At 46.5% G+C, this 19,279-nt stretch overlaps 1 protein-coding gene across 1 annotated transcript in view; it reads left to right on the top strand.

The window, feature by feature from the left end:
* Positions 1-18,647, top strand: part of SCD5 (stearoyl-CoA desaturase 5) — a 66,221-nt gene extending 47,574 nt beyond the window's left edge. The window contains exons 3-5 of the mRNA XM_065405251.1: positions 4,714-4,919; positions 13,154-13,386; positions 18,457-18,647. Coding sequence (XP_065261323.1) covers positions 4,714-4,919; positions 13,154-13,386; positions 18,457-18,647 — 630 coding nt within the window. The remainder of the gene's footprint in view (positions 1-4,713; positions 4,920-13,153; positions 13,387-18,456) is intronic.
* The last annotated feature ends 632 nt before the right edge of the window (positions 18,648-19,279 follow it).

The following is a 19,279-nucleotide window of genomic DNA, read 5'->3' as shown; positions in this document are numbered from 1 at the left end:
TCCCAGCCCATTTGCACATGAAGGAACCAGGTCCTATAACAAAGGCACTCTAATACCTAAATCAGGTCCACTTCCTACCTTCTCCCTCCAACAACCATCATTACAGCTGACTTCCCAAGTCACTCTCACAAAGACCTCAAGATAAAAATAAAACTAGTGACAAAAGTCCAGTGAGTGAAAATCATCTTTGGCTTTTCTGAGCCTTAATTTTCCAGCATATCTGTGGACAGTTTTTTGTTGGTGCTGAAGCTACGGGTAGCTAAGAAGTTTAAAATTCTGTTGAAGCTTTGTTTTGGCCTAGGGATAGGCTACTGCTGTTTATTCCTTCTCCCAGGTCTTTTTGGCCCGTTGTCACATATTGGGCCAACTCTTGTAGGGTGCTGAACTGGTAAGTTCAATGGGAGAAGAAGGTAGTTGGCACCTCAAAAGATCTGACCCATTTTCTGTGCTGCGTTCGTCCCTAGAGAAGTTGATGATGATGATGATGATGATGAGCTGTAGGCAGTGGATAATGTGTGCGATGGTAATGAATAGGTACCATCGTTTGGTTTGTGGACAGTACAGTGACATTGTCTCCATTGCGAAGCAAACTAAACCAGAACTCAGCAATAAGCCATCCTCCCAACTGCATCTCCTCCAGCAGTAGAACAGCAGTATGGTTTTTTAGAGTGAGAGTTTCCAGGCCAGATGCTGCTGACTTAGAGACCTGCAGGAAAAACCAACTTCAAAAAATATCCTCTGAGCTCTCTCATGGATATGAGCTCCAGTTAGGCCACTGGTCTGCAGTAACCACGGTGGAGGTGAATCGGATTTCTTTCAGCTCTGGGTCTTGCAAACACTCGTTTCTTCCTAGGGCAGTGAATCTGCATCCTGGGAAAGAAAAATGTCCATGATGAAAGAGATGTATTATTGTGGGCCTACAGCAGTTGTGACTTTCCAGTATGGCTTATTGGAAATCACTAAGAAGGACAAGATTAGAGCAGATTTGTTGAGTGTCTCATTCAACTCAGTAAGATGGACACTGTCTGGCTTTCAGCACCACCAGTGTCTGTTGCCTTTATCTGGATACATTTGATGCACCAGCCACTATGGGTGGTTATTTTCTGACACTGAACAAATTCCTTGGTGTCCTTTTTACTAGGATTGGAGATGGGCCTGAATCAACCCCCCAAATTGGAATAAACCAACTATTGGGGAAGCTTGAATCCAGATCTACACTTCACAACAAGCCCCATCTCTATAATGGGCTCTATGAAAACTCTCTGGAGTCCAGCAACTTTAGGAGAGGCTGAATCCATCTCTGAATTTTGTGGTTTGGGCCAATTTTATATCAAGGGTGAAAGAGAAATGGACCCCTTGAGCTCCACAGTGGTCCAGGAATGCAGTCGTAAAATCCTTTCTGCAGGGTCACCTCCTTTCCACTGCAGAGCTGGTTCCTCTGGGTAAGGAAACTTGCTAACCTAGTGAGGAAGGCTTTAAACTAGGTTCGCTGGGGGATGGTGACCTAAGCCCAGAGGTAAGTGGGGAAGTGGGATACCGGGAGGAAACACAAGGAGGAGGGTGCAACAGGGGAGGCCTCCTGATTCATACTAAGAAACCAGGGCAATCGGCTAGTTATGTTAGGTGCCTGTACACGAACGCAAGAGGCCTGGGAAACAAGCAGGAAGAATTGGAAGTCCTGGCTCAGTCAAGGAACTATGATGTGATTGGAATAACAGAGACATGGTGGGGTAGCTCATATGAGTGGAGCGCTGTCATGGATGGGTATAAACTGTTCAGGAAGGACAGGCGGGGGAGAAAAGGTGGAGGAGTTGCTCTGTATATAAGGGAGCAGTATGATTGCTCAGAGCTCCAGTATGAAACTGGAGTAAAGCCTGTTGAGAGTCTTTGGGTTAAGTTTAGAGGCAAGAACAACAAGGGTGAAGTAGTGATGGGCAACTGCTATAGACCCCCAGACCAGGTGGAGCAGGTAGACGAGGCTTTCTTCAGACAACTAACAGAAATTTCCAGATCACAGGTCCTGGTTCTCATGGGGGACTTCAATCACCCTGACATCTGCTGGGAGAGCAATACAGCAGTGCACAGACAATCCAGGAAGTTTTTTGAGAGTGTTGGGGACAACGTCCTGGTGCAAGTGCTGGAGGAACCAACTAGGGGCTGTGCTTCTCTTGACCTGCTGCTTACAAACTGGAAAGAATTGGTAGGGGAAGTAGAAGTGGGTGGCAACCTGGGCAGCAGTGACCATGAGATGGTTGAGTTCAGGATCCTGACAAAAGGAAGAAAGGAGAGCAGCAGAATATGGAGCCTGGACTTCAGAAAAGCAGACTGACTCCCTCAGGGAACTGATGGGCAGGATCCCCTGGGAGGCTAATATGAGGGGGAAAGGAGTCCAGGAGAGCTGGCTGTATTTTTAAAAGCCTTTACCAAGGCTTTTTTTTTTATTTAGGCAGGAACAAACCATCCCGATGTGCAGAAAGAATAGCAAATATGGCAGGCGACCAGCTTGGCTTAACAGAGAAATCTTCGGTGAGCTTAAACACAAAAAGGAAGCTTATAAGAAGTGGAAACTTGGACAGACGACTAGGGAGAAGTATAAAAGTATTGCTCGAGCATGCAGGGATGTAATCAGGAAGGCAAAAGCACAATTGGAGTTGCAGCTAGCAAGGGATGTGAAGGGTAACAAGAAGGGTTTCTACAAGTATGTTAGCAACAAGAAGAAGGTCAGGGAAAGTGTGGGCCCCTTACTGAATGGGGGAGGCAACCTAGTGACAGGTGATGTTGAAAAAGCTGAAGTTCTCAATGCTTTTTTTGCCTTGGTCTTCACAAACAAGGTCAGCGCCCAGACTGCTGCATGGGCAGCACAGCATGGGGAGGAGGTGAGCAGCTCAGTCCTTAACCTGCTCTTTCACCACTATTTAGAAAAGCTGGACATGCACAAGTCCCTGGGTCTGGGTCTAATGCATCTGAGGGTGATGAGGGAGTTGGCGGATGTGATTGCAGAGCCATTGGCCGTTATCTTTGAAAACTTGTGGTGATCAGGGGAGGTCCCGGATGACTGGAAAAAGGCTAATGTAGTGCCCATCTTTAAAAAAGGGAAGAAGGAAAATCTGGGGAACTACAGACCGGTCAGCCTCACCTCAGTCCCTGGAAAAATCATGGATCAGGTCCTCAAGGAATCCATTTTGAAGCACTTGGAGGAGAGGAAGGTGATCAGGAACAGTCAACATGGATTCACCAAGGGCAAGTCATGCCGGACCAACTTGATTGCCTTCTATGATGAGATAACTGGTTCTGTGGATATGGGGAAAGCGGTGGACATGATGATATATCTTGACTTTAGCAACGCTTTTGATATGGTCTCCCACAGTATTATTGCCAGCAAGTTGCAAAAGTATGGATTGGATGAATGGACTATAAGGTAGATAGAAAGCTGGCTAGATCGTCGGGCTCAACAGGTAGTGATCAACGGCTCGATGTCTAGTTGGCAGCCGGTATCAAGCGGAGTGCCCCAGGGGTTGGTCCTGGTTTTGTTCAATATCTTCATTAATGATCTGGATGATGGGATGGACTGTACCCTCAGCAAGTTCGTGGATGACACTAAGCGTGGGGGGAGAGGTAGATATGCTGGAGAGTAGGCATAGGGTCCAGAGTGACCTAGACAAATTGGAGGATTGGGCCAAAAGAAATCTGATGAGGTTCAACAAGGACAAGTGCAGAGTCCTGCACTTAGGACGGAAGAATCCCATGCACTGCTACAGGCTGGGGACCAACTGGCTAAGCGGCAGTCATGCAGAAATGGACCTGGGGATTACAGTGGACGAGAAGCTGGATATGAGTCAGCAGTGTGCTAGTTGCCAAGAAGGCTAATGGCATATTGGGCTGTATTAGTAGGAGCATTGCCAGCAGATTGAGGGAAGTGATTATTCCCCTCTATTCGGCACTGGTGAGGCCACATCTGGAGTACTGCGTCCAGTTTTGGGCCCCCCACTACAGAAAGGATGTGGACAAATTGGAGAGAGCCCAGCAGAGGGCAACAAAAATTATTAGGGGGCTCAAGCACATGACTTATGAGGAGAGGCTGAGGGAACTGGGCTTGTTTAGTCTGCAGAAGAGAAGAATGAGGGGGAATTTGATAGCAGCCTTCAACTACCTGAAGGGGGATTCCGAAGAGGATTTAGCTAGGCTGTTCTCAGTGGTGGCAGATGACAGAACAAGAAGCAATGGTCTCAAGTTGCAGTGGGGGAGGTCTAGGTTAGATATTAGGAAAAACTATTTCACTAGGAGGGTGGTGAAGCACTGGAATGGGTTACCTAGGGAGGTGGTGGAATCTCCATCCTTGGAGGTTTTTAAGGCCCAGCTTGACAAAGCCCTGGCTGGGATGATTTAGTTGGGGTTGGTCCTGCTTTGAGTAGGGGGTTGGACTAGATGATCTCCTGAGGTCTCTTTCAACCCTAATCTTTTATGATTCTAGGAAACAGCAGGGTCTGGCTATACGAGTGCCAACCCTCTGTGTATATAAACACACATTTCCCCTAGTGGTTTCAATCCCTGATTTAATCTGACGTGATTTATTTTTCTTAGCCAATTCAGAGAATCATTCTGCGGTTCAAATATATTAGGGTGTGGTTGGAGGGTGGAGGGGGTGAGATAAGGTGTTACCAAAGTCATTATGCCAAGTCTGTATCTCTCACCCCTCCCTGGGTGTCTCCACAGAATGACATTTTTGAGTGGTGTCGAGACCACCGGGTGCATCACAAGTACTCGGAGACGGATGCTGACCCCCACAATGCATGTCGTGGCTTCTTCTTCTCCCACATCGGCTGGCTCTTTGTCCGCAAGCATCGCGATGTCATAGAAAAAGGCAGGAAGCTGGATTTCACTGACCTGCTGGATGACCCTGTTGTGCGGTTTCAAAGAAAGTAAGTGAAAGCTCTGGAACTGCTCCCATGTGGGGATCTGAGCAGAGGTTTGGGTGGGTGGGGGTGTTTCCGCTTAGTCTATTTCTGATGCATTATTTTATACTTCCCTTTTCTTTCCTCCCCAACATGCCCTTCCCTAAACTTGTCTGGAAATAGTAGACCCCACCCCACGCAGTGGTAACCTGTTGAGTACCAGGAGATCAGTCCTGCAAGCTCTTACTCCCAGACCCCCTTGCCGGAGCAAACTGCCCCTTTCTTACCTTCCCCTCTTCCAAAAACACCAGGGGAAAAAAAAGAAAAGTCTGCATCTGGAGCTTTAATTGGATTCTATTAATGAATGCAATAAACATGATCATCATTAACCGCCTCAGTGGGGAATAAAACATATCCCTCTGTCGGAATTATCCAATGATCACCAACCCGGCCCACGGGACCCTGTCGAGCTGACCTGCTGTCTCTCCCAGTACCTTAATTCCTTTATAAAATGAGATGTCATCAGCTTGGCCCGCTGGGTTCGTACAAACCAGACTGCAGCCTTCCCCAGTCCATTATCATCACTATGGTAGCGGATACTGATCTGGATGTTTCCGCCTATATTGAAATTATAGTATTTTCTATGATGAGTAGTTACTGCCTAGGATGTAGGCACTATTCCCAGCATTGAGTTCTAAAAGGCAGATTGGATCAATTCTGTTTGGTAACCAGAGTGTTATTTTTTGACACTACTGGGAAGAGAGGGCAGTCATGCCTGTCTTCGCATTGCAAAAACGCCCAGGAAAGGCTGAACGAATCGCTGGTCAGTGGGCCTGGACCAGGGATGAAACTGATGCAATGCGTTGGTCTAGTTGTTTTAGTTGCTTTTTGGAGAGCAGTGGAGAATTCCCCAGGACTTTGCAAAGTCTCCTTTGCAGTGTGTTTGAGCTTCCATCATTGTCTTCTCACCTTTGCATGAGTGAATCATGTCCCGTCTCAGACAGGCATTTCTGTAGTGCTTATATAACTGTGGCATAAGGTACAGTTCTGTGCAGGGAAGATTGTCTTAGCAAGTGATATTGCTCTGGATTTGACAGTTGAGCTTTGGACTATTTAGTCTAGTGAATTTAGAGTTTACATTTTCTCTTTCTCAGGAACATGCACCTGTTTATGTCAACACCACATTGTTGTAAGAACAGAAGCTTATTACTTACTTCCTGGAAAAACAAAGAAGTCTGATTGGTCATTGTCAAGGCTAATTCCCCACTTTGAACTTTAGGGTACAAATGTGGGGGCCTGCATGAAGACTTCTAAGCTTAACTACCAGCTTAGAACTGGTCCGCTGCCACCATTCCCAAAGCTAATTCCCTTCCCTGGGCAGCCTTGAGAAACCTTTCACCAATTCCCTGGTGAATACAGATCCAAACCCCTTGGATCTTAAGACAAGGAGAAATTAACCATCCCCCCTCCTTCCTTCCACCAATTCCCTGGTGAATACAGATCCAAACCCCCTGGGATCTTAAAACAAGGAGAAATTAACCATCCCCCCTCCTTCCTTCCACCAACTCCTGGTGAATACAGTTCCAACCCCCCTGGGATCTTAAAACAAGGAGAAATTAACCATCCCCCCTCCTTCCTTTCACCAACTCCTGGTGAATACAGATCCAACCCCCTTGGATCTAAAAACAAGGAAAAATCAATCAGGTTCTTAAAAAGAAGGCTTTTAATTAAAGAAAATGGTAAAAATCATCTCTGTAAAATCAGGATGGAAAATAGCTTTACAGGGTAATCAAACTTAAAGAGCTCAGGGGATTCCCCTCTAGCCTCAGGTTCAAAGTACAGCAAACAGAGATAAACACTCTAGTAAAAGGTACATTTACAAGTTGAGAAAACAAAGGAAAACTAAGACGCCTTGCCTGGCTGTTTACTTACAAGTTTGAAATATGAGAGACTTGTTTAGAAAGATGGGGAGAACCTGGATTGATGTCTGGTCCCTCTCAGTCCCAAGAGCGAACAACAACCAAAACAAAGAGCACAAACAAAAGCCTTCCCCCCCCCCAAGATTTGAAAGTATCTTGTCCCCTTATTGGTCCTTTGGGTCAGGTGTCAGCCAGGTTACCCGAGCTTCTTAACCCATTACAGGTAAAAGGATTTTGGAGTCTCTGGCCAGGAGGGATTTTATAGTACTGTACACAGGAGAGCTGTTACCCTTCCCTTTATAGTTATGACAGTCATAATAATATTGAATTGTACACCTCTAGTGGATTTCTTAGGACCAGATTAGGTGACATCCTTACTCACTCTGGGTCCAATTCCATTGTCAGTTACATTAACGTAAATCTGGAGTAAAACCGTTAATTTCAATGGTGCTATTCTACGTTTACACTGGTGTAACAGAGAGCAGAACTTGGCCCACTGAGTAGTGCCTTAGTCCATGAATAATCTACTCCATTAACTGCAATCAAACTACTCCGTGGTTCTCAACCAGAGGTCCAGGGCCCCCTGGGGAGCTGAAGCAGGTTTCAGGGTGTCCACCAAGCATGGCTGGTGTTAGACTCACTTGGGCCCAGTGCAGGAAGCCAAAGCCCCGCTGCACAGGACTGCAGCCCAGGGTCCCGGGCCCCACCACCCGGGGCTGAAGCCGAAGCCTGAGCAACTTAGCTTCACGGTGCCCCCAGTGGCGTGGTGTCCCGAGCAATTCCCCTGCTTGCTACCCTTTAACGCTGGCCCTGGCTTTTATATGCAAAAAAACAGTTGTGGCACAGGTGGGCAGTGGAGATTTTATAGCCTGTTGGGGGGCCTCAGAAAGAAAAAGATTGAGAACGCCTGGTGTAAGGTACAATTCTCTGTGAGTAAAGGTACAACAATCTCTGGCCCTTAACTGCACAACATGGGACAAAAGCTCAGAATGAAGGACGTACACCCACACCCACACACACACACACACACACACACATGCTCGGCGTTTGCAGAAAAGGGAGGGTCACTTATCTTGCACAAGTAATCATTAGAGCTGGCTGAAAGATTTCAAGTAAGAACTTTTTTTCCTTGTAAAATGGCTGACTTTTTAAACCACATTTTTTTGCAAAAAAAATGTCACCATTACTGACACCATTTAACTTTTTGCTAAAACGTTTGTGGGTTGTTTTAAACTGAAATTTGAATTGCATTTTTTGTTGAAATGTGTAGTGGCACATTCCATTTGCTGAAACCTAAATTGTTGATCAATAAAAAGCTTCTATCAACATTTTGATAACCATCTTGATAAACAAACAAAAAACCCCACAAAAATAAAAATGGATCCATTTTGATCCTGGCAAAATAAAAACAACTTTGAAATGTTTTTCTTTATTTTAATTTTGGACCAGGTCTAACAATAATGTTGCCTCAGTGACAGCTGCATTTCTGGTGCTACTGTTTTACAGTAATGAAAGCAAGATATTGTGAGATCAGCATGGACGGGGGGTAAATTTGGGTTAAAAATAAGAGGTGCCCTGTCTGATGAGGCCCAGTTCAGAGGGATACTAGTGCTTAAAGTGGCCTGAAAAAAGTCTGTGTGTGTGTGTGTGTGTGTGTCTGTCATAATCTGGGGGCAGCAACTTTGGTAAGACTGTAAAGAGTTCCCCTCAATGACCCATCTTGTTTTTTAAAATTCTGGTTTTTGCCAGGTCTGTGTGTGACCCCTTGCAACCCTCCCCCCACAATTTTAAGCACCGAGGGACGCTGAGCCAGGGCTCCCTTTGCCTGTCAGTCTGAGGATAAATTGCCTCTCATTCTCCAGTGCCGAGCCCTTGTGCGACACAGCGCATTACACTGCTATGCAGGCTTGCCTGTGGCACCTTTACATTCTCTTGCCAGCCCCTGATTTTGTTTTGTCTTCAGACTATTCAGCTATTCTTGGCCTGTTCTCCAACTTATTGCGCATTATCTTCTATCTGTCTCTCTTCGTCTCCCCACCTCTTGTGCCTCTTTGCTGCTCCTCTCTCTGTTGAATCATTCCACATGGCTTGCCGGCTCCTTTGTCACATTATACTCTTTCTGCCATTCACCCTTCTTTCTAGGGTTGCCAGGTGTCTGGTTTTTGACTGGAACACCCCCGGTTGAAAAGGGATCCTGGTGGCTCCAGTCAGCACCGCCGACCAGGCCGTTAAATGTCCGGTCGGTCGCGCAGCAGGACAGGCAGGTTCCCATCCCTACCCGGTTCCGCATGGCTCCTGGAAACGGCAACGTGTCCCTCCAACTGGGGGGCAGCCACGGGAGCTCTGCACGCTGCCCCTGCCCCAGGTGCCGGCTCTGCAGCTCCCATTGGCCAGGAACCATGGCCAATGGGAGCTGCGAGGGCAGCACCTGAGTACGGGGGTAGCACATGGAGACCCCATGGCCACACCTCCGCCTAGGAGCTGGACATAGTGGCTGCTTCCGGGAGCCGCCTGCAATAAGCGCTGCCCGGAGCCTGCATCCCTCACCCCCTCCCGCGCCCCAACCCCCTGACCCAGCTCAGAACCCCTTCCCACACACAAACTCCCTCCCATAGCCCGCACCTCCTCCCACACTCTGAACCCCGGAGCCCCGTCCTGCACCCCAAACCCCTCATCCCCGGCCACATCCCAGAGCCCGCACTCCCAGCTGGAGCCCTCACCCACTTCTGCACCCCAACCGCCTGCCCCAGCCTGGTGAAAATGAGCGCCTGAGCAAGAGTGGGGGGGAGCAAGCGACGGAGGGAGAAGGGGCTGGGCAGGGGTGGGGCCTCGGAGAAGGGGCAGGGCAGGGGCAGGGCCTTGGGGGAAGGGGCAGGGCAAGGATGCTTGGTTTTCGGCAATCAGAAAGTTGGGAACCCTATTCCTTTCTCTCACCCCCCCCCCCCCGCCCTTTTAGCCTCCCTCCTGGCTTAGTTTAGCATTCTGCTTCACTTATCATCCTGCTCTCCCTTTCTTTTTGCCTCTTGCACTATTCAGCTTTATTTCCTCCATGCCTTTGTGTATGTGTGTGTCTTGTTCCCCTTCCCCAGCCCCCACATTTGATCATACAAACTTGGCTGAACTGTTGGAGCAAGTTGGCACATTGCAGGGCTTTGAAAACTACTTTCCCTCATGAAATTCTGAGGAAGAAATAGATCAGTCAGAGTTACAGCTGCTTATAGATTTGGGGGCTTGATTGAAAGTAAACGGGTGCGAACCCCTGGCCTTCATTGGAGTTGCACCTTCATACACCTGGTCTGTATCTGCCTCTGTTTTATAATCTCTTCTTTACATTTGCCTATAACTGTCTCCAAAATGTCCCGGGGGGGACTGAAATCTTCTATGCAGTCTCAGCAAAGGGGTGATTTTTCACTGGAAAGTTTGAGGAAAATCCCTCCTCTATTTTTGCATTATGTGAGAATACAAATACTTTAAAAATAAAGAAGTGGGGGGACCGCAGACATGACTTGGATTGTAAGTTTCTCGGGGCATGGATTGTCTTTTTGGTCTGTGTTTGTACAAGGCCTTGCACAGTGGAGCCGTGGTCTGTGCTGGGGACCCTAGGTGCTACCACAAATCAAGTAAAAGATTTTGATGATGATACATTGCCTATTGAAGTCAATGGAAGGCCTCCCACTGACTTCAGTGGGTGCTGGCTAAGGCCCTACTTTTATAGCCAGGTAGACAAATTCAGGCCCAGTGCGGTTTGTTCTGTGATAGGGACTTGGTGCCCAATCAAATCAGCCTCGCTGCCAGAAGATTTTAAAAAACAAAAATAAAAGGCTAAAATCTTCTTGCAGTTACACCTGTGTTACCCACTTAAATGACAGAATTTTCAGTCAGATTTTGAAGCCAGAAGGAACCATTATGGTCTGGTCTGACTTCTAATGTAGGCCATAGAACCTCTCCCAATAATTCTTGCCCTTCACTTCTGCTTGAGCTAGAGCAGATCTTCTAATTTTCTTCTTCCTTTATGGAGGAGTTTGTGCCTTTGTGATCTGAGTAGTGGAAGTGAAAATAAAAACCGTGCCAATGGCCAACATGCTCAACGTGCTTCAATACCAAAATATCGACAAACATGAACCTGCATAATAATTCTCCTCTCATTGAATCTGTGCTATTTGCTTAGCATCAAAGTTCTCGGTCTATCCTATTGCTAATCTCAAGTGATTAGCAGACCTAAGGGCATGGGACCACTGCCAGTGCAAGTTGTGATTTGCTAGGGAAATTAATCAGGGCTCAATGTGCCTAGACAGAACTTTCATATGTATTGTAACAGACCTGTAGCCTCTTAAGACTTTTATTCACGGCTGTTTTCACTCTGCTGCTGCAGTTGTTTGGTGCTTTATGCAGGAGTGGGGAGAGAACGCCAATATCCCTGCTCCAAAACCAGTGTTTCCTACAGATGGCGCTCAAGAAGAATCTTCACTAGCTGTAGGATAATAGTGCATTTGACACAAATGTAGTTGGGCAGTCCAGCACAGCTGATATACCTTAATTGCCATTCTGGGACATAGGGCAAATGGTCTTTGGTGCATTTCATAGAGACGGGCCCCAGTTGCAAAGTCTGCAGCCAAAGCGGAACTTTCGCAAAGTTCCAGGGTGTTCCGACGGGGGGGTTGCGCTGTACAGTTTGATCTCCAGTATTTTGATCAATTGTAATTTATGGCTTTAAATACTCTGACTGTCACAGAACCTTGAATCACAGTCCTTTTCCCCTTGAAACACAAAACAAGCGAGTTATGCATATCTGGAGCTTCCCCTGCTGCGTTCAGCCTTCCCCCGGCTTAGCCGACATTACCTGTCTTTTCCCCGTAGACAGATTAATGTTGAATGCAATTTTCACTCTGACAGAAAACAGCTGCAATTTTATGGTAATTTTTTTCCCTTCAGCAAAGAATTTTAATTATTCCTCTTTTAGTCAGCCTGCGCAATTTACCATTAAAAGCTGACACATCTTCCATGTAGCCATTTGACAGCAGCTGACAAATAGGCAAGGAGAGAACTGAAACAAAACTACCGAACGCTCCACTACTAACATTCTTGTGGAGGAACAGAAAAGCTCCTGACATTTAACAAGCGGTGTATTGACCTTACCGCTCATAAGTAATTAATCTTCACACTTTTTTTTGGAGTGGGCTGTTGGAAACATAACCACAAAGGCAGGGAGAAAGGGAGGGAGGAAACAAGCTTTTAAGAATGCAAAATTGTTTGTTACCTTCCTAATGCATGATTGTTGCTGGCAACTGTTTCTGAGTATTCTGAATAATGGTTTGAAAATGTCCTCTGTGTTAATAAAGCAGAAATCTGCACTTGAAGGTAAAATTGAGGGCAGATTGCATTTACTTTACTTTAAGTCAGCACCGTTTTTTTGTGCAAAAACAAATTAAGGTCCAAATGGCTGAATGCAGCTAATATCTGCTCTGATGCTATTTGTTTCAGTTTGGAAAACCAGCCAGATTTTAGACTGTTTTTCCCCTGCTGGAGTGAGTTGATAATCTGCAGGGCTCCTCATCTGCTGCAGTTCTGTTCCAGTGAACTTTCTTTGGCATAATAATGATAATACCTTTCTTTTACATAAGGCTTCTCATCCATAGATCATCTTACCTCCACTTTACACATGGGGAAACTGAGGCATGGAGTGGTGAAGTGACTTGCCCAAGGTCATGCAGAAAGCCAGTGGCAAAGCTGGGACTAACCCAAGACCTCCTTAATGCTACTCCCGTGCTCTGTCCACTAGGCAACACTAGCACATATGGCTATCAGAAATGAGTTAAAACGTCATGGTTCAGCACCAAGTGAGTAAACTGCCCAATAGCCAGTGAAATATACAGATGTTCTTCTCTATTAAAGAAAATAAATCTGTCAAATAGCTCTGTACAAGGCTTAGAGAAAAGGAGGGGTTACAGGAACTGCATGCCAGATTTTCATTTAAAATATATTTTTCATATAATATTATTATTATTATTTATATTACAGTAACACCGAGAGACCTTGAGTGAGCTCAGGGTCCCATCATGCTAGCCACTGTACACATACATAGCAAGAGACAGCCCCTGCCCCAAAAGCTTACTATCTAAATAGACTGCTAGGCCAAATGAAGTACAATTATTCCCATTTTACAGATGAGGAATCCAGACACAGAGATGAAATGACCTGCTACACAGGGAGCCACACAGGGAGTCTGTAGCAGAGACAGAAATTGAACTCAAGTATCATGAATCCTAGTCCAGTTCAGTAACCATGCAGCTCCCCCTCCTGTCACAGTAATGTTGTTATTCCTGTCCCTTTCTCTCCCTGTAGGTACTATAAGAGTTCGGTAGTGCTAATGTGCTTTGTGATCCCCACCCTGGTGCCCTGGTACATCTGGGGGGAGAGTCTGTGGAATTCCTACTTCCTTGCTTCCATCCTTCGTTACACCGTCTCTCTCAACGTCACCTGGCTGGTCAACAGCGCGGCTCACATGTACGGCAATCGACCCTACGACAAGTACATCAGCCCCCGGCAGAATGCATTTGTCACTTTAGGAGCAATTGGTGAGTACCAGGCAAAATGTCTCTCTGAAGCTTTAACCTGGGTTACTTTGCGCCTTGCTGAGCTCTAGCTAGCAGTGGGATTTCCTTTCACTGCAAACAGAGCAGCCACTAGAACCATGCGCAAAGGATAGTCAGCAATCCAGTCCTTGAGTGCTTAATCCTGGCGAGGAGTTAGGCAGTCTGTCTGCAGTAATCCTGTGCAGCACAGTCTCTGAGCCAGACAGCAGGCCCTGATTGTCTACGTAAAGATTCCTTGTGTGTTTGTTACACCTGAGCCCTCTCTCTCTCTCCTCTCACAAGGGACACTAAACTAAATCCATTTCACCAACTGGCCAGGCACTCCCATGGCACTCAGTTATGAAACAATTATTAGTCTTGGAGGGAGTGGGTGTGTATCTTCAACCAATGAAGACTGCACCATAGCTGAAAGCTCTTCAAGATACTTTCCTCTGCCCATTAGCACCACCTCTGTCTTGCTCGGGGTCAGCTTCAGCTAGCTGTTCTTCACCCGTGAGGTGATCTTATCCAAGCACTAGGCCCTCTTGGTGGTAGTGCTGTGGTCATATGTGTGAATATGGTTGCATGTAGATGTTGAAAAGGATTGGAGAGAGAACTGATCCTTGTGGAATTCCACATGTGAGTAGTCTGGTAGTAGAGGTGCAGTTTCCCTGCACTACTTGTTGGATGCATCCCTCCAGAAAGAGCTTAAGACATTTTAGCACGTTACCCTGGATCCCTGCCATCTCTCTCAGGTGAGACAACAGAATCTCAGTCAACATTGTGGAATCCTGCCAAGAAATCCAGGAGGATGAGAATGGATCTCTCTCCTCTCTCCGCTGGCAGGAGAAGATCATCCAAAAGTGCCAGTAGGGCAGTTTTGGTTTTGTCCTGGCCTGAATCCAGAATGAGACGGTCTAGGATGTTGGCTTCAGTTACATGAGCTTGTAGTTCACCTTTTGCTAGCTTGTCTATGAGCTTGGAATGAGAGGTCTGACAGTGGATGGTAGTTGGCTAGGCCCGAAGCATCCAGGGTGGGTTACGTCAGCATTGGTTAGGCTAGTGTGTGTTTGAAGGAGGAAGGGAAGTTTCCTTCTGTGAATGAGGCACTGATCATTTCAGTCAGGAGTGGCACCAGTTGTTCAAGACTCTTTCACAAGTCAGGAAGGGCATGGGTCGGATTCACAGCTCTTGGGTTAAGACTCCTTTAAGGTGTCGAGAACTTCTTGACGAATGAACGCTGGGAATGCAGGTGGGCTGTTTGGTTGGCGGGTGGAGGTGGAGTGGATCCCAGCCGTTTGAGAAGGCTTCCTAACGGTGCGTGATGTTTTCAGTGAAGTAGGACGATAGATCTTCACAGCACTTGGCGCTCAGCTCCACAGCAGGTCGTCGTCATTCAGGATTAATGAAGCTGTCTACCATCCTGGATAACTGCTTGGGGAGGGATTTGGCAGCCACAGTGGAGGCTGATAGGAAGGTTCTCTTGGCCTGTAATATAGCCTCGGCCTAGACTTTGAGGAATTTGTTATGTTTCATCCTCTCTGAATCAGCCTTTGTTTGCTTCTATCAGTACTCAAATTTCCATCCCTCTCTGTTCACCCAGCGTAAGGCGCCAGTAGCCACGGAGATGTGTGAGCAGTGTGGAGGAAGGGGCCGTGTGGGAGCCAGTGTGTCAGTGGCTGACTGTAGAATGGTAACTAGATTCTCAACCCCTCGTCCTGTGGATGGAGTGCTATTGTCCTTTGGCAGGCTTTGGAACTGGTTGGAGTCCATGAGTCTTCGTGGTTGAATCAGGATCACTGGACCTTCTTGTTGCCTGGGTGCTGGAAGGTCTCTGACCACTGCCTTTGTGAGGTGATCATCTGTCTAAGATAGTGGCTGGGTTGTGATGTCCTCCATTTTGACATGTAGGCCAAAAAACAGGTCCAAGGTGTGACCAGTCACGTGGGTTGGATCAGAGGTGACCTGTTTACGTCCTAGGGTGGCAAGTGAGAAGATGAGTTTGGGGGCTTTGGCATCAGTGGCCTTGTTGAATATGTGTGTTGAAATCTCCCAGGATGACAAGTCAGCGGCATTTCACCCCCATCACTGACAAGGGGTCGGTGAGCTCCTTTATGGATCATTTAATCTGTGGTGGTTTGTAAATGAGCATAAAACCTATGTTAGTTTTGGGTCTGGTTTCGACTGCCAGACGCATCAATTCAAATGAAATTGTCTTACGTGAGGCACATCTCTTGCATTGGATGTTTGCTGAGAAGATGAAGGCAGGGCCATCTGCCTTCTTGTCCTGTCTAGGTCTGTGATGTACCGAGTATCCTGGGGGAACAAGGTGCGCTAGCACGGGGCTTGCTGCAATATCATCCAGCCAGGCCTTGGGGATGCAGGCTATATTGTGTGCTTTGTCACTAATGAGGTTGTATATTGTTGTTTGTTAGCGGCAAATCTTGCGTTGATCATCCTCAACTTTAGTTTGTGTTGCCTGCTTCTGGTCCCCGCCTAGGTAGGGGTCCTGTACAGTGTATAGGCGTTAAGTGTCTGAAATCAGGTTTCTTTTTTCCGTTTCCTTGGACAGTTCCTCCCAATGAGAACAGTAATAGGTGATGATGTAGAGGTTGCCACAGGTTGGGAAGTCATTAAAAATTCCACCTTTAGATTCCAAGTATGGATTTAGGTTCCTATGAGGTACCTACTTCGGACCATCTTAGCTTCTGTATTCATCATACATAATTGAACCTGGCTTCTGCTCTTCCCACTATCAGTGCTGCTGAGCTTGTGATCATCTATCTCCTCCTCCTCCTTCCCTTTTAATCACAATAATTTTGCCTACTGGACAGCACACATCTGTGTCCCAAAACTAAAGCTCTGACCTGCTACTCTAAAATAAAAATGGATATTTCCCACTTCCCAGGGCTAACCCAGCATTAATTGAAGCCTCACGCCATACGATTATCCTCTTCTCTTATTATTTGAATAGACGTAGTGGCTATTTTGACAGTCAGTCGCGCCGTTGCCACACGTAAATACCGCATGAATGTCAGACACCCATGAGTGCAAATGTCAGGGCCTGTCCATATTCCTCTTGAACAAGTGCTGCAATGAAATGGATAGGAAGGGTTATTAGCTGCCACAGGGGATGTACAATTTTTTCTGTAATAGAAAGGAAGTCAGGGAGCTTATCTCTGCTGCTCTCACCTCAGCCTTACTCCTCCACTCTCAGTTCCCTGCTGCTGCACAGTTTTTAACACTCTCTCTTATAACTGTCTTAAGAGTTCTACCAGCGTATGACTCAAGCCCTGCTAGGGAAGAAGCGCTACACTCCTCTCTGTTACCTTAACTGAAACATCCATTCAGCAGCGAGATATTTGATGGGGAACTTGAGCTATTGCCCTCGGAATGCTAAACTTACTCTTTTGGGCTCATAGAATCATAGAAGATTAGGGTTGGAAGAGACCTCAGGAGGTCATCTAGTCCAACCCCCAATGCTCTGTTTCAGATACATGTGTGGGGCTCTGGCTGACGGCAGCATGTCCCGTCTAATAGCTGGGCTGGATGCTGCCAAAGGGTGTAAGGAATGGGAGACTGGAACCAGTATTGAAACCAGTTTAGCTTATAGCGTGTGTGAGACAAAAACCTTGCACCGCCCTGTTACAGAGGTATGATTGAGCCTCAAGTCTCAGTTGAGCTGAAAAGAGATTTGTTTTGCCTACACTAGCAGTCAAGCTGTTTTCAACAGTGGGTCCTTCTGGTTCATTTGTGACAGCCTTGGAATAGGCCAATTCTCCGGTGTGATAGGGCCGAAAGGGAACTTCTTCAGTCATTCTCATCTGGGGGCATCCTTGTAAAATCGCGTTGGATCACTCCTGCCACGGGGTTTGCGGGGGCACCTCCCTGTGGCCACAACTGGGGATTAGCTCATGACCAGTCTGACGCCCCTTCCTTCAGTTTCTCACCCCATGGTCTCGCTCTCTCTCTCTGGAGTCAGGTTACTGCCCCTCCATCCCTCAGGGTGCTCTCTCTTCATGGCTGGGTCCTCTGGCCAGGTCACTGTAGTCCTCCCCTTCCGGGGTCTCAAAGTCCTACTGGACAAACTGTCTTAAGCAGTCTTCTGCTCCACTGCCAAGTCTTTGCCACTTCCCCAGTGGCTGGTAGGGGAACCCAGGCCCACCCCCTACTCCGGGTTCCAACCCAGGGACTCTACAACCAGCGGGCAAGGTTTGCACTGTCCCAGACCTTGCTGCTGTTTCCCTGAGCTGCATCCTACTTCACCTCTATCCGGCTCCTTCTCCACCCTCATCTAGGTACTCCCTTCCCTCAGGGCTAAGATCCCAGGGCTTCTAATCTCCCCTCCCATTTGTTCCTTTCCCTCTCTAAGCCCAGAAAGTTACTGCAGCCCCCTTCTTATTTTCTAATTCCTGGATTTAGAGCAGTTTAGCCTGCCTCTTGCTCAGATGGGCTTCATCATCAACTAAAAGTTTCAGCCCTGACTCTTCTCCCCCCGCCTCCCTGTGCAGCCTGTCTTAGGGTTAATTGCCCCTTCCTCTCTCCTCAGACCTTGTGTGAAGTAGGCACCCCATTCCCTTCTTGTTTTCCGTCATGTGGTTTAGCAATAGGGGATTGTTTGTCAAATGTCTTTGCTGCCCCCTCTCAATGGGGGAAGCAAAACCACAATGTACTTTATTGATGTGAGGACCAAGTTTGCTACAGAAATCTCGCATAGATATAGCTGTAGCTTCATGTAAACTGAACTAAACTACATCAGTGTAAACCAGTTGTAAATTGAGACGAGTATCCACACTGCAGTTTGCCCAGTTTAACTAAATCAATGTAAAAGCCAGTATTTGTGAAACTGATGCAACTTTTGCATATAGGGAAGCCATAGTTAGATAGATGAGGCCATGATCCTGCAACTTTTTCTCTCTCTGCATTTTAAATCAATGATGCACCTGGTGGGGTTACACCAGGGTAGAACATGTTACAGGTACAGGGTTACACCAGGGTAGAATATCTTCTATCTATCTAATCATAAGACATATGTTGGCCACTGCACTTAAAAATCTCTGTTTGTTTTTCCAGGTGAAGGCTTCCACAATTACCATCACACCTTTCCATTTGATTATTCAGCCAGCGAGCTTGGCTTGAAATTCAACCCAACCACATGGTTCATTGACTTCATGTTTTGGTTGGGGCTGGTTACTGACCGAAAACAGGCTCCCAAAGAGATGATCTTAGCCCGCAAAGAGAGGACTGGTGATGGCAGTGCTTGAAAATGTAACATTTCTGTGTAAATCTATGCTGTCGTGTGTGTGTGTGTGTGTGTGTGTGTGTGTGTGTGTGTGTGTGTGTGTGTGTGTGTGTGTGCGTGTATTTTTTCTTTGAGAAAAGTAGTTTGTTTGTTTGTTTGTTTCAGATAAAATGGGCTAAATTAATCCCTGGGATAACTCTGACTTTAGTGGCTTTATGTCAGGGGTGAATTTAGTCCCAATTTTTTTCCTATTAGCTGTCTTATGTCCAAATCCCAGACTATTAAGTGTAAAAAATATTGGATATTATTTAATATTAGTGTTAAACATCCTAGATCTTTGATTTTAGTCATTCTAGTTTAAGTCCAGTGTACACTGTAATATGCTTGTTCATGTTAACCCTAGCAAGATGGAGGAATTAACTATCCTTTCAAAGTGCGGTTCAGGTGAATGTTTGTTTTTGTTTTTACTAGACAACCAAACATGCTTTGAGACATAATTTTTTGGGGGTTGGGGATAGGGCCTGATATGCTGTTACAAAAACAAACAGAAAAGAATGTTTAAAAAATCCCCTATACTGGGGAAAAATCCGTTTTTAAAAAGATGTTTGTCTGAAAATCTGTTTTCTTATTTCTGTTTGCAAGACCCTTGCTCCA

This window comes from Emys orbicularis, chromosome 5 (genome assembly GCF_028017835.1).
Source record: "Emys orbicularis isolate rEmyOrb1 chromosome 5, rEmyOrb1.hap1, whole genome shotgun sequence".
NCBI classification, from domain to species: Eukaryota; Metazoa; Chordata; order Testudines; family Emydidae; genus Emys; species Emys orbicularis.
Note: the sequence above shows the minus strand (reverse complement) of the source record. Positions and strands in the feature narration are given on the sequence as shown.